Genomic DNA, 13,503 nt, shown 5'->3' with positions numbered 1-13,503 from the left:
TATTTACATAACGAAAAAGACACCACACTTTGCAGTTGTCGACAATGTGGATGCAATTCTTTTTGTTCTTTATCCTTGTCAAACAAAGAAAACATTTATTACATGTAAAATGATTAATTATGCAAAAAAATTAAGTTTTATGGCACACTTTGCAGATCGATCAAATCATCTATCCTAACAAAAAAAGTGGTTTCCTCTTATTTTTCATGCCTTTGTGTTTGGACGAGATCTTGCAAAATGTTTAACCAAAATCCATCCAAACAATAGGTATCCACTTGTACAATATTGTTTTACTGAAAAAGATGTGCAAATGGGAAAGGGGAAGGGGGGAGAGAAGCCAAGCGCCTATTTTCCTCAACTTTTCCTGGCACAGGCGTCTCCAGCACGCAGAACGCAAACGTCTCTCTCCTCCGCCTGTTTTCCTCTTCTTCGCCGGACGGACGGGCGCACCCGATCGAGCGAGCGCCTCCCCTGGTACCGACCGATCGATCCATCCCCTTTTTAATCCACTATTCTTGTATCCTGTTGTGCGCGAGATCGCAATCCACTAGCTTTTACCTCGATTTCTTCGTTCCTCCCGAGTCCAGCGGGCGCAATTGGCACTACTTGCGACAGGACAGAGGGAATCGCTGATGGTTGCGCGAAATTCTTGCAATCTTTCACCCGATTCGGGGTTTTGGTTGCTCGAAATTGCTTCTGTTCAAGAGAATGTAGGGGGGAAACTGTTTTCTTTTCGTTTGGTTACGCGGTGTAGAGCATACGAAATGCATTATCTAGTTCGCTCAGAAGTGGGAGTATGGTCCTGGAGAGAATCTTTGTGGTATTGGAATATCATGTGCTTGTAAGAAATGCTTGCAATTTCAGATTACTTGTTTTTTAAGACCTAAGTTAACATTTCGATCTACTATATACTAAAGCTTTGCTCATGTCCAGATTGTCCTGCAAAAAAAAAACTACATTTTATATGCTTCTTTAAAGCATCAGTTAATGGTTTGATCTATCAGCTAAAGCTTTTTCATGTACAGATTTTCCTGCAGAAAGACTACATTGTACGACCGAAGAACCTGTCGGGAGCTCCTAGAAGAAGAACCAAAGTTGATCCTACAGAGGGTAGCTAGTCCGGCAGGGCTGGCTTCAGGAGATCAGCCACGGCTCTAAGGAAAGGATCCCGGGTCACACCGAGAAGGGGAACGCAATGTGTCCATCGCTTTCCTAAGTTCCTTCTTGCATCGCCTTCTTTCCACGGTGGCCGCGGTGCCCTCCCTTCTGCAGGGGGGCATCCTTCCGATCTGACCTACCTTGCTGGTGGCGGTGCTGCACAAGTCTGAAGTAGACTTCTAGCATTGTAGTCAGTTCAGTTAGTAGTGCATATAGTAAGCGTTGTAGGTATGGTGTCAGCCACCAGGTTAGACGGTGACTATCCTTTCCATGGCAAGAATACTCCTCTGGATCAGTTTGAAGGTAAGCAATAGTTATTTGAACTTTGAAATGGTTCTCTCATTTAGGAAAGACTGTCTAATATTTAATGCTAGAACTGTCAATTTGATTGTTACGCCTGTCTAAAAATGTAATTATCCTCTACACTGGTCTGCCACCAAAAATAAAATAGTATTGTGGTACTGGAAACACTAGAGTACTCCAAGAAGGATTAACTAGTGCATGTGAACTTATCCGCTATTCTTCAACGTATTTAAACTCTGTATGATGTTGTGTTAGATAGCTATATTAGAGTTTTGATTCATGATGTGTGCCTGCTTGATTCTCAATTGCAGTATGGAATAGCAAAGTATTCCTAGATAATTGTACTCAAGCACATTAACTTTTTTCGCAAAATTTATCCATGTGTTTGCTGTTGGTCCTTTGAAATAACAGCACATGTTCAGTTATATATGATTGTAGCACTGTAATAGTCAGAAATTTCTCTTTGATGTTCAGGTGTGAAGATACATCTTTACCGTCTAGGTACAGAAGAACGTGAACTTGATGCTCTCAAAAGTTCCGCATGTGCTGATCAAGGCAGCCCAAGTTTACTTGATACAATCATTCTGTCTCAGGTTTGTGTTACCCGAGAGTTCACAATTTTTTTATGAGTTATTGTGGCAGCATTTGTAATTGATGATTTCTGTTTCCGCCAGTGGGAGAATAATTCCAGGGAGGGCCAGTTGGCATATGATGTTACTGCTTGCAAACTTAAGGTGCTTCTTTGATTTTTCCTAATTCTTCCATGGTTGGGAATATTAACTCTATACATGTTTCAGATTCTGATATGCAAACTAAAAATACAAGATCATCATACGATATGAGCCAGAGAGGTGAAATTAGCCACACATCATCATAACAATCAAATTGACAGTCTTTACTATATTTAAGTTTCTGTTTGAGCATTAGTGCTAATTTATAATTTCACACTTATAGTATAGTTGTATACTTAACCTCTTCTCAGCGGTATCCACGAATAAAATGCAGAGTGGCATGATTGTCCCTAAATATTCCTGCAACCTTACCTTGGCAGAAGCTCCACTATTGTTCAGATTCCCGCTTCTTGCATTGTTGTTGACCTCGTGATAACAGCCTGATTTTTCTTGTGCTGCAATGGTGATGGCTATGGGTGGTACTTCAAGGAATGGGGATGTTGGGAAACATAGCAGCAGGAAATAGGAGAGGAGGGAGTGGGAAAGATTTAATAAAATACTATTGGCTGGCACTTGTCCTGTTATCCATCACTATTCCATCCTAGGTGGCAGAAATTTAAACTTATCGAGGAATGTCACAATGCTAGAAGTGTATTCAACCAACAAACAGTTATTTTCTGCCAGACATAGCATTTGTTAAACTAATGATGTATTTCCCTTTCAAAGAATTTAGTAAACCGTCAACCTGTTAATGAAACCCTGAGCTCTACTGGAATAAATGGTTTTGAATGGTTGTACAGGTCATTGAAGGTGAAAGGGATTTTGTTATTCAAATGAATGATAAGTGGAATTCATTTTCGCTCAACGAATATGGCAAGTTCAGTCATCCTTTTGGATGCTCGAAGCTAAGTTCTACTAAAATCTGCGGGGAATTGCTTTTGTGCATTGAGGAAGGAGAAAAGAATGAACCGGAGGTTGTTCCTTTGACTACACCCCCAAATGATGGAGTAATGCTGATTGCAAATGTACGTACCTTCAGATAACCCATCCCTCTGTCAATGTTAACATAAATAGAAGTATTAGTTGTCATCTGCATCATGCTTTCTCATTTCTGATGGGCATCTTTTCCTGAAGGCGTATCCTGTTGAATATGGCCACATCTTCTTGGTCCCAAATCCAACTAATAGATTATCTCCCTTTTGGGATAAAAAGATGTTTGGGCTGATTACGAAGATTGCCGCTGAAGTAAACAGTGCAGCGTTCCGGGTTTTCTTTGATGGTACATCTATTGTGCCAAACCACACAGATTTTCAGGTAATATTTTATAGTTCTTGTGCTTAATGCTTTGATCTTACTCTGCTTAGTGTTTTGATCTTACTCTAAGTATATTACTATTGATCTGCCATCAGCTGTACTCACCTGTCTGCCCGATATTGTGGGAGTAACCATTGAGTTGTTTGGTGGTTTGATCATCGCTAAGCATTCTACTATAGTCATGTGCTTTGTGCTGTAATGCATAGTTGCAAGGTTACAGCATACCTTAAGGTCATTTAATTGCTTATAAACTGTTACTTTAATACGCCATTATGTAAATGCTAATCCTGTACAGTTCTTTTTCTTTCTTCTTATTTTTGTTTTGTAGCGTTGCTGTACCTGTTGTGCCCTACCCGTGTTCTCGACGGTTTTCTCTTTGGCATGTATTCGAGAAAAAAAAGTATAGTTATAAAAGCAGATACCATAGATCTATGTAACCGTTCTATTATAAATAATCAAAACCAGTGAGTAGATAATTTTCTGCAATAGGATTTTAAGAAGGTGCTAGGACTAGGAGTTTGCAACAGATTCTGGAGGAAAATCTCACGGTGTTATTCTTACAAAATGTTACAGGCATGTTATTTTGCCAATCCTTTACCAGTGGAGTCTGCATCGACTGTTCCATGCAACTATCCTGAATACCAAAATGTTACAGACATGAAGACCAGATCAGGAGTTTGTGTCTACGAAACAGTTGACTACCCTCTGAAAGCCCTCGTGTTCTCCAGCAACAATGCAAATGCGCTTGTCAATGTTGTCAGTGAAGCATGCCTAACTCTGCGTGAGAACAATACCGCACACAGCCTAATGATCTCCAACAGTGGCAGCAATGTTTTCTTATTTCCGCAGGTGTAACTCCTTGAAGCAGAGGGTTCCATTTCTAATCAAACATTTTATCTACCAAAGAATGGCCATGCATTAATCTTGGATGTTATGTTTTAGGTGAAAAATCTGGCTACGGGCTGCTATCTTTCTGCTTGGGAGTGCTGCGGCTACTTCGTTTATCACGCCAAGGTTGATTTCGACCGAGCTTCTGAGGCCGAGATTTCCAGCAGAATGGCCTCGTTCTCGCCCGAAGATGGTGCCTTTGAAGACCTGAAGAATCTGTGTTGCGCTATTGCTGATGATCTCGATACCTGCGCCTGTGCAGAATGAGGCCGTACCTACCAACAGTTTGCGTGGGTGTCCGTTATGTAAAAAAATGCACAGGATGTAACTGCCACTGTTGACCTGGTGTGCCGTGCTCCTCCGTTGTATTCCCTGTGTTTTGTGGTTTATGCCTACATACTGCTATGAAACGCATGTATGATAACATACTGAATGATTAGTAATGCTCTCTTAAATGTTTTGTTGCTCGTTGCGCCCATGCAACTATCCTGAACTCAGCAGGACGTCGTGGCATTGGTGTAGGTCTGGCCAGCTCTGTGCAGGTCTTTGTGCGTCCAGAGCCTTGAGCGAGACAAGGTGTCAATGCTTTACCAGTGGAGCCGTCGTGTAGACGAAGAAGTGCCGTGTTCTTCAGATAGATGATTTTTTTTTCAGGCAAGGTTTGGCTTACCAAGAAGCAGTAGTCGTCTGAGCAGCAGCAGCAAGGCACAATCCTGGTGGTTAGTATCTCAAAAAGAAAGGAAGAGAGGATCCGATTAGGATCTGTGTGAGGTTTTAGCTATGTGTACTTGCATGAAGATTAAAAAAAATATTTTTTTATAATTTATATGTACATCTTTCATTTACATGTGTTGTACATACATATACATCGCAGTATACATTTGTACAGTGTACATACATTGTACCCGGTGTACCTACGAACGGGCTTAATGCCCGTACCCCCACCTACTGTGGGGGCAAGGGCACGGTCGGAACACCACCTTTTAAACCACAAATTCCCGTGTTGCCCTAGCGGTGTGGTACAAAACATACCGGCGTATGCACACTTACTACGGAGTATGTACGTTGTGGGAAAAAAATAAAGGAAAAGCCAGGCTACAGTTTCCTGGGCCGGTAGGTCCAGGGCCCATCTTAAAATTGACTAGGCCATAGACCCTGTTAAAGATATGAGCCTGAGTACAGCTGGTCGATTCTCAGGTGGTCCTATCTATCGCTTTAAACGATGCCAGGCGACCAAATCGCTGAAGGGAGCGCAGCATGGGCCGGGGCCCATTTAGCTCCACGCGCTGCCTTCGCTCGCCCTCCCGCGGAAATTGCTCCCTAGCGCGCGCGCGCGTCGTAGCACCGGTTCGCTAAAGTATGTTTCTTACTGGGCCGGCCCGTTTGAGCTGTCTGGTTCGTTTGTTCCCTACAGGTACAAGTGCGTAAGCTAAAAAAAAATGCTACAAGTGCTCGTTCGTTCGTTCCACACGACAGCTGGTTTGGCTGGCCACATCGTGAACTTAGCAAGGTATAATTGTACAACTACAGTACTAAGATACGTATATTTCTGTAATTTTTTCCTTTTTCATTTTCGTTTTGCTGGTATGTTTCTTTTCTAGATTTTTCTATTGTTTATTTCTTGTATTTTTTTAATTCTTTTTGGACTAGAATTATTCTAGTTACTTAAAATAATTGGACTAGAATTATTCTATGTTTTTGCTGATGTAGTTGTTCCCTGCCGTGTAGATAGTTGTTCCCTGTCGTGTAGATAGTTGTTCCCCGCAGTGTAGATAGTTGTTCCCTGCTGTGTAGATAGTTGTTCCACGCGGTGTAGATAGTTGTTCCCTGCCGTGTAGATAGTTGTTCCCTGTCGTGTAGATAGTTGTTCCCCGCGGTGTAGATAGTTGTTCCTCGCCGTGTAGATAGTTGTTCCCGACCGTGTAGATAGTTGTTCCTCGCCGTGTAGATAGTTGTTCCCGACCGTGTAGATAGTTGTTCCCCGCCGTGTAGATAGTTGTTCCTCGCGGTGTAGATAGTTGTTCCCTGCCGTGTAGATAGTTGTTCCCTGCCGTGTAGATAGTTGTTCCCTGCTGTGTAGATAGTTGTTCCCCGCGGTGTAGATAGTTGTTCCCTGTCGTGTAGATAGTTGTTCCTCGCGGTGTAGATAGTTGTTCCCTGCGTGTAGATAGTTGTTCCATGTGGTGTAGATAGTTGTTCCCCGCGGTGTAGATAGTTGTTCCCCGCGGTGTAGATAGTTGTTCCACGCGGTGTAGATAGTTGTTCCCTGCCGTGTAGATAGTTGTTCCCTGTCGTGTAGATAGTTGTTCCCCGCGGTGTAGATAGTTGTTCCCCGCCGTGTAGATAGTTGTTCCCTGTCGTGTAGATAGTTGTTCCCTGCCGTGTAGATAGTTGTTCCCCGCCGTGTAGATAGTTGTTCCTCGCGGTGTAGATAGTTGTTCCCTGCGTGTAGATAGTTGTTCCATGTGGTGTAGATAGTTGTTCCCCGCGGTGTAGATAGTTGTTCCCTGATGTGTAGATAGTTGTTCCACGCGGTGTAGATAGTTGTTCCCTGTCGTGTAGATAGTTGTTCCCTGCTGTGTAGATAGTTGTTCCGCACCGTCAACGTTGTTAAACAGCAAGTTAACGACAGCATGCGTCGCACCGTCATGTTCAGTAAAAAAGGCATCGCTCGTAAGGCTCGACGCTCTAACATTTTTCACGTACGATGATAAGAAACTTTTTTTTAGCCACCACGCACATGCATGCGGGAAAAGGAAGCTAGAAGAAGCAAGCAGCTGTCACTCCGTACGTACTGCATGCATCGATCAGCATTGCATGCGCATGTTCAATAAAAAAAAGAATCGCTCAATAAGCTAGCATGCTGTTTTTCATGCGAGCTGATTTTCTCTTTATCTTAGTGATTATTTGTCCTTTTTTTACATCAAGATTTTATTTATTGTCAAACAGCGCAAGTAGACTCAGTTTATAGATCACATAGTCGTTTGCACCTGGAATACTGCTACGAAGGAAAAGTACAAGGAAATTAGTGTGTCGAGTAATTGTGGAGTAAAGAAAGCAACCGAGTTGCTCAGCATCCATGCTCTTAAATAAGTCTGTACCTCTTCGTTTTCTACTTCACGTGACCGTACGCCAGGCAAATGAGTCCTACTTCACGTGACCGCATGCCAGGGAATTAGTCCCACCTCGAAACTTTAGGAAAAGCGCGACCGGTTTAAATAGCTCGTTCCGCTTAGACGTATCATACAAGCTGCTCGCTCCCCGTGGCGGAACCGAACGGAGCTATATGTGGGCCTCCCGGGAGCGCGGCCCAGCTGGTCGCGAACCACCGGTAAATATAATGGGCCGTCCATAGAAAAGCCCAGCCGCTCGATTCCCTGTGCGAAGCAGAAACTCCCAGGCGCGCGGGCGAGAGGGACTCCCAGGCGCGCGGGCGAGAGGGAGGAGGACCCCCTCCCGCTTAGCGGAAGCGAACCTCCGTCACACTCCAAGTGGCCACTTCGTGGGCCGTTTGGGCGTGGCCCAACAAAAGGTATTCTCTTTTTTTGTGTTCTTGTCGTTTTTATATTTTCTGTTTTTTTTTTGTTCAGACAAATTTCAGATCTGAACGTTTTCGAAAAACAAGAACATTTTAAAAATTTCTTTTTTTAAAAAGTGAACAGTTTTAGAATAGAACATTTTTTGAAGTTGAACATTTTTTTAGAATTGAACAAATTTCAAAGTGAACATTTTTTAAAACTGACCATTTTTAAATCTATTTTGTTTCAAATTGAACATTTTTAAAACTGAAAACATTTTCAAAATCTAAGCAAATTTAAATTTTAAACAAATTTAGATTTGAGTAATTTTAAAATTGAACAAAATTTTAAAAGTTCAAATCTAAAAAATGTTCAGTTTTTTTAAAATTAAATCTGAAAAATGTTTATCCTATAGTCATTTTGACTCCCCAAATACATTCCTAAGTTGGTGCGTGAAAGGATTACCTAATCTTGATTGATTGAAAATCATCTGGTGTCTTTCTCCGATCATAAAGAACCGGATCCCTATCCGCCTCCCCTGCCTTGGTACGAACATTACGCTCGGCTTTCCCAGCTTTGTTTCTCTTATTGCTAGATCGGGTCAATCGGATCTCTCTTCTCGGTTCTCGCACTACATTACCGACCCAGGTACATTCTTCTTGGCAGCTCAAGACCTTTCTTGTTCCTTGCTCCCAGCAAAAGAAGCTGCTTCTTAAGTGGATTTATTCGGGACTGATACTCTTTTCCGAATTAATAACCAATGATTTCCATTTTGACCAATGGATACAGCTCATGGTAAGACAACATATGGCTTCTTCCTTGAGGGAATGTTCTAGCCGCCTCCTTCCGCCGTGCTTCCTCCGATCAAATAGCTACCTAGGCTTCCTCGCATACTCGGCTTTATCTAGTTTAGGATTTACTATTCTCTGGTGGATTATCTGGTGTCATAGTAGGAATCACCCCTTTCTTCTCAGATGGTATAGATCCAGTATATTGGTCAAGGCAGCTTGCTCCAATCATGCTTTGTTTATTGAATGAAGAGTTCACTCGTAGAAATGTCCGTTCTTTCCTTTGAGTCATATCCGTAAGAAAAGAAATGAATGTAATCAAGTGGTAGAGCCATCGACATATGAAGAAGCACTTAACCCGTGCTCAACCGACCCATCCAGCTTGAGTATGATGGAATGAAGCCCTTCTTCCAAAAGGATTGAAGATGATTAAAGATCATTTCTATCAGTCTTGGTATAGATTAGAAGATTTGATTGATCGAGAGTATTTCAAGGATCCACATCTGGGCTTGAGAATAGCTGGAGTGGATTTTCAAGAACCTTACCTCAGATGTCAGGAGACTACGATTATAGCTTTGGCCGTAATGGGACTGCTCATTAAGTTTGTGTACAATACACGATTTAAATATGCCAAGTTTACTATTGGGTATAACATGATAAGCTCAAGAGGAGAACTTGAAATTGAAAGAATTGAAAAGTTGAAAAAAATGAACGAAAAACCGTGAAAACCCAGAAAACCAGAAGGAACACGAAAAAAGTGAAGAAAATCAGAACCAGAATAAAACCCGTAGTAAAACCAGAGCAGTCGGTGAAATGGGCCCGGCCCACTATTAATAGCCCCTGTGCGATGCCCCAGATACAGCTCGCAATGAGCGATGTATAGGATTCACCTCGATTCTCTCTAAAAGCTCTCATGTTCAAGGCAACAATGCATTCCCTCAAAAAAGAAAAAAAAACAGCGACAATGCAAAAACGGTTCCCATTGTTGTCAGCGAAGCATGCTTACCTCTGCACGAGAGCAATACTGCACACGGCCTATGATCTGCAACAATGGCAGGAACGTCTTCTCGTCCCCGCAGGTGAAGCTCGGTAAAACACGGTGCTCCGGCGCTACGACGTTGGGGCAAGTTTGACTAGATGCCAGATGGCCAATCTGAGCTGGTGCAGTGGTGGACTAGGCTTTCTTGTCCGGTGGCTCACCGACGCAAAAGCCACGTCAGTAACGGCAGTGCTTAGAGCATCTCCAGCCCCGTCTCCCAAAAGCGTCTCCCAAAGGGATTTAGGGCGCGCCGGACCAAAAAACCGTTCCAGCCGCGTCCCTCAAAACCCATTTTTGTCCGACGCGCCCCGATACGGTGTCCGGCGCCCCGAGCCCGTCCCCGTCCCATAGGGGACGCTCCGGCCACGCCGGACACAACGAAAAGCGAGGCGGGGACTGGCGGGGCCGACCTGTCAGCGGCACAGTTAATTTTAACCTAACCGTCGCCTACCTCGCGACGGAAGTTATTCGCGCGCAGTGACACACGGCGGCATCTTTGCCTTAATGGCGACGGAGGGGCAGGCGAGACGTCTCGTCGGAGCTGCGTAGCCTCCACGCGTCGCCGGCGTTCGCACGCCACCGCCCGTTCCCGCGCTTTCTTCCCGCCTCTTGTCGCCTGTTCCCGCGCTTTCTTCCCGACGCCGGCGTCTATAAAAGGTCTCCCGGCTCAATGGTAGCCAACACACCCCGCCGGCAACAAACACAGCCCTTGTCGCTCCACCACCGTCTCCTCCACCACCAGTGGCAATGGCGAACCGCCCCGGCGCTGGCCACTTCCCTCCACCGCCATCTCCTCCACTTGCAGTCCCGGAAACGCAGGTCGACACCGACCCCGCGACCCGGGAAGAGCGGGAGGCGGCGCAGGCGGCGGATCTAGCAGCGTTCTGCGCCCATGGCCCCGCAGCTGGCGAGGCCGCGGCGGCAGCAGCGTGGCACGAGCAGCAGTGCGCCACCGTTGCGGCGTCTGACGCCTCGACGGGACAAGAGGCGCGACGGTGCCGGTACTGGGAGGAGATGGAGCAGCGGTGGGCTGACGAGCGCCGGCGCCAGCGCGTTGAGCGGGATGCGCTGTACCGAGATCGGCGGGAGGCGATCGAGCGCCGGCGGCGGGAGTCGATCGAGCCCCAGTAGCAGCTGGCGGCGGAGGAGCGTCGGCAGCGGGAGGCGGCGATCTGGGGGAGGCGGGCAGACCAGTTGGCGGCGGAGGCCGACCTGTTGGCGACGGCGATGATGGAGGCGCCAACAGATGTGGAGGACGATGCGCCAATGGAGGAGGAGGCCGAGGCGGAGGAGACCGAGGTGGAGGACGACGACGACGACGAGTTCGAGTGGTCCGATGACGACGGGCCGCACCCGGACGAGACGGCCGATCAGCAACGCGCGCTCGTCGAGTCCTTCAAGTCGGAGAAGAAGCTCCAGGACGACGCCCGTGCCCGCGAAGAGGCGCAGATTCTACGCGCCGTCGAGCTCTCCCTCCAGGCGGCGCAGCAGGGGAGGGCGGAGGAGGACGCACGGTGGGAACGAAGCCGTCGGGCCACCGCCGAACGCAAGGAGAGGAGGCGCGCGCAGGAGGAGCTGCGGCGTAGGGGAGGCGACGACGGGGCGGGGCCGTCGAACGCACCGCCGGGCGGTCAGTAGTCTAGGTTTAGATGAAATCTAGCCGTTTTCATTCAAACTTTGTAATATATAATCAAAATTGAATGAAAACCTTTATTTTCATGCACCAATATTCATTTGGGGGCGGCGTTTGGGGGACGCGGCTGGGGAGCGACGCCCCCCAAAGGCGGCACGAACAAAACACGTCCCCCAAACGCTCAATCCGGCGCGGTTTGGGGGACGCTTTGGGGGACGCGGCTGGAGATGCTCTTAGGTGCAATATCCACGAAGAGTACGATAGGTGGCACATGGCGAAGCTTTTTCACGGAAATGTGTTTGGCTTTCGAGAGCCAGTGCCCCATGTTGATAGCAAAACAACCTGCTTTGGGGTTGTTGTTGCCTTAGAGTATTTCCACCGGCGGTTGCCAAATAGACGTCGGTAGGGCCGTCGGCACCTCCGTATGAGGGGCCCCGACATTGCATCCTCTATTTGGGGATGCTGCTCCCACACCGGCGTCCTAGACGGCGGCCTCGATATATTTAGAAAGTTAAATTCAAATTTGAAAACGATATGTTGATACGAATTTTGAACGAAATTTGTACAAAGTTAACGTGAATTCAAACTAAAAAAAAAAAAATCTAGCAACGCTGGGAGTCGAAGGCCCTGAAGTCCAGGTCGTCGCCACTGGATGACCCGAAGGACCAGCTGTCGACCTCGTCGGGCTTCTCCTCCTTCGGCGCCGGCAGCTCGGAAGGCAAAGTTGGCGCCGTGGTCCCTGGCGGATCACACCGCTGCCTGCCGCGGGTCCAGCGTAATGTGCCGGTAGTCTTCGTCGACGAAGTGGCTGACGATGAAGTTCGTGCCGGGGAACTCCCCCTCATCGCCACGGAGGACCGCCTGCGCCTTGGCCTCCTTCTCCCAACATTTCTTTTTCGCCGACGGAAGTGATGGTGAGTCCGGGATGTCCTCTTGCTTGACGCGGGGGCAGTGGCCTGACCCCGTCGTCCGACGGGCCGGAGCAGAGGACGCGCGCCTCGTCTCGTCGCGAATAACGACGCCTCCGGAAGGAGGCGCGGGCGCGGCCGAGCGCGTGCGCGCGACGGCATGCGACGATCCAGTGCGCGAGCTTCCGGACGCCGCGGTCCTCTCCGGTGGCCTCTGCAACGTCGGCGCCACCGGCGCCATGCAGGCCACCTGCGGGAAGTGTAGTGGGACGCGCGCCAGTCGCCACGGATGCGCATGCGGTAGCCGTACTGGCACAGTGTGGTGTCGACGTCACGGCCGTACCACCACGCACGGCGGCCGACGGTGTTGAAGCGACCAGCGGAGTGGTCAGCTGCACGCGCGAGCTTGACTGCACGCTCATCTTCAAAACACTGCTGCCAGGTCGGGCTTTGGACGGCGTTCTCCGGCAAGCTCCTCTCCACCGGCGTCATCCGGTTCCGCCGTTTCCTCGCGAGGGCTCGCGTCTGTGCTCCTGCCGGTGGCGGTGGTGGCACGGCGAAGCCGGCGTTGGAGATGTGCCAGCCGTGCGGTAGTTTGTACTGCACCGGCACGGGGATGCGGTGCCAGTACAGTACGTCGGCCTCGTCGAGGCTGAGCTGCAATGAGCGGAGCATGCCGCCGCCGCTGCCGCCGGCCTCGTAGTTGTGTGCCATCGTCGGTGGGTGCGTGGGAGGTTTGCGCGGTGGTTGGATGGCGGCGGCTAGAGTTGGAAGGCGGGGAACAACGAGAAGTGCGCGCGGTGTGGTTTTAAGGGAGGCGGCGGACGCGCATTGAAGGCACGTGGGGAAGGTAGGTGGACGCCGCGTGGCCAGTCGTCGCCCTCGCCGTTTGGGTTTCCGTGCGGGCGGCCATTAATGCCGATGACCAACCTCCCCGCGTCATTTCCGATGCGAACCACCGCGTCCTCTCGCTTACAAGCCGCCCCCACCCGCGAAAACCAAGGGGCTGGGACGGGGTTGCCGGTGCTTCTATTGGGCTCAAAAAAGTGCCAGCGCCGTTTGGGGGGCGCCGGTGTGAGCCCATTTTCGCACGCGACCCCCAAATCGCTATCGGGGTTGCTATGGGGACCGCTGGTGAAGATGCTCTTATGTAACTCTTCTATGTCATTGATACATTTTTAGGGTGTATTTTTGAAAAAAAAGTCAACCGAGGAATGATCATGCATTAATCTCCAGTGTTTGGTATTAGGTGAAAATTCAGGTCTCTACCTTTCTTCCCGAGG

At 48.1% G+C, this 13,503-nt stretch overlaps 1 protein-coding gene across 1 annotated transcript; it reads left to right on the top strand.

Annotated features, from left to right (window-relative positions):
* Positions 1-1,007: 1,007 nt before the first annotated feature.
* LOC127298659 (GDP-L-galactose phosphorylase 1) lies at positions 1,008-4,795 on the top strand. The gene is made up of 7 exons (XM_051328505.2): positions 1,008-1,461; positions 1,936-2,054; positions 2,136-2,195; positions 2,933-3,157; positions 3,267-3,446; positions 4,020-4,295; positions 4,389-4,795. The coding sequence occupies exons 1-7, from the start codon at positions 1,389-1,391 to the stop codon at positions 4,599-4,601; spliced, it is 1,146 nt and encodes a 381-aa protein (XP_051184465.1). The 5' UTR covers positions 1,008-1,388; the 3' UTR covers positions 4,602-4,795.
* Positions 4,796-13,503: the final 8,708 nt, after the last annotated feature.

This window comes from Lolium perenne, chromosome 5, assembly GCF_019359855.2.
Source record: "Lolium perenne isolate Kyuss_39 chromosome 5, Kyuss_2.0, whole genome shotgun sequence".
NCBI classification, from domain to species: domain Eukaryota; kingdom Viridiplantae; phylum Streptophyta; class Magnoliopsida; order Poales; family Poaceae; genus Lolium; species Lolium perenne.
Note: the sequence above shows the minus strand (reverse complement) of the source record. Positions and strands in the feature narration are given on the sequence as shown.

Excerpts from the sequence above, each read along its gene's own strand:
- LOC127298659 (XM_051328505.2), top strand. The coding sequence starts at position 1,389 with ATGGTGTCAGCCACCAGGTTAGACGGTGACTATCCTTTCCATGGCAAG. Across the intron at positions 2,055-2,135 it reads ATACAATCATTCTGTCTCAG|TGGGAGAATAATTCCAGGGA; the intron begins GTTTGTGTTACC and ends TGTTTCCGCCAG. Across the intron at positions 3,158-3,266 it reads GAGTAATGCTGATTGCAAAT|GCGTATCCTGTTGAATATGG; the intron begins GTACGTACCTTC and ends CTTTTCCTGAAG.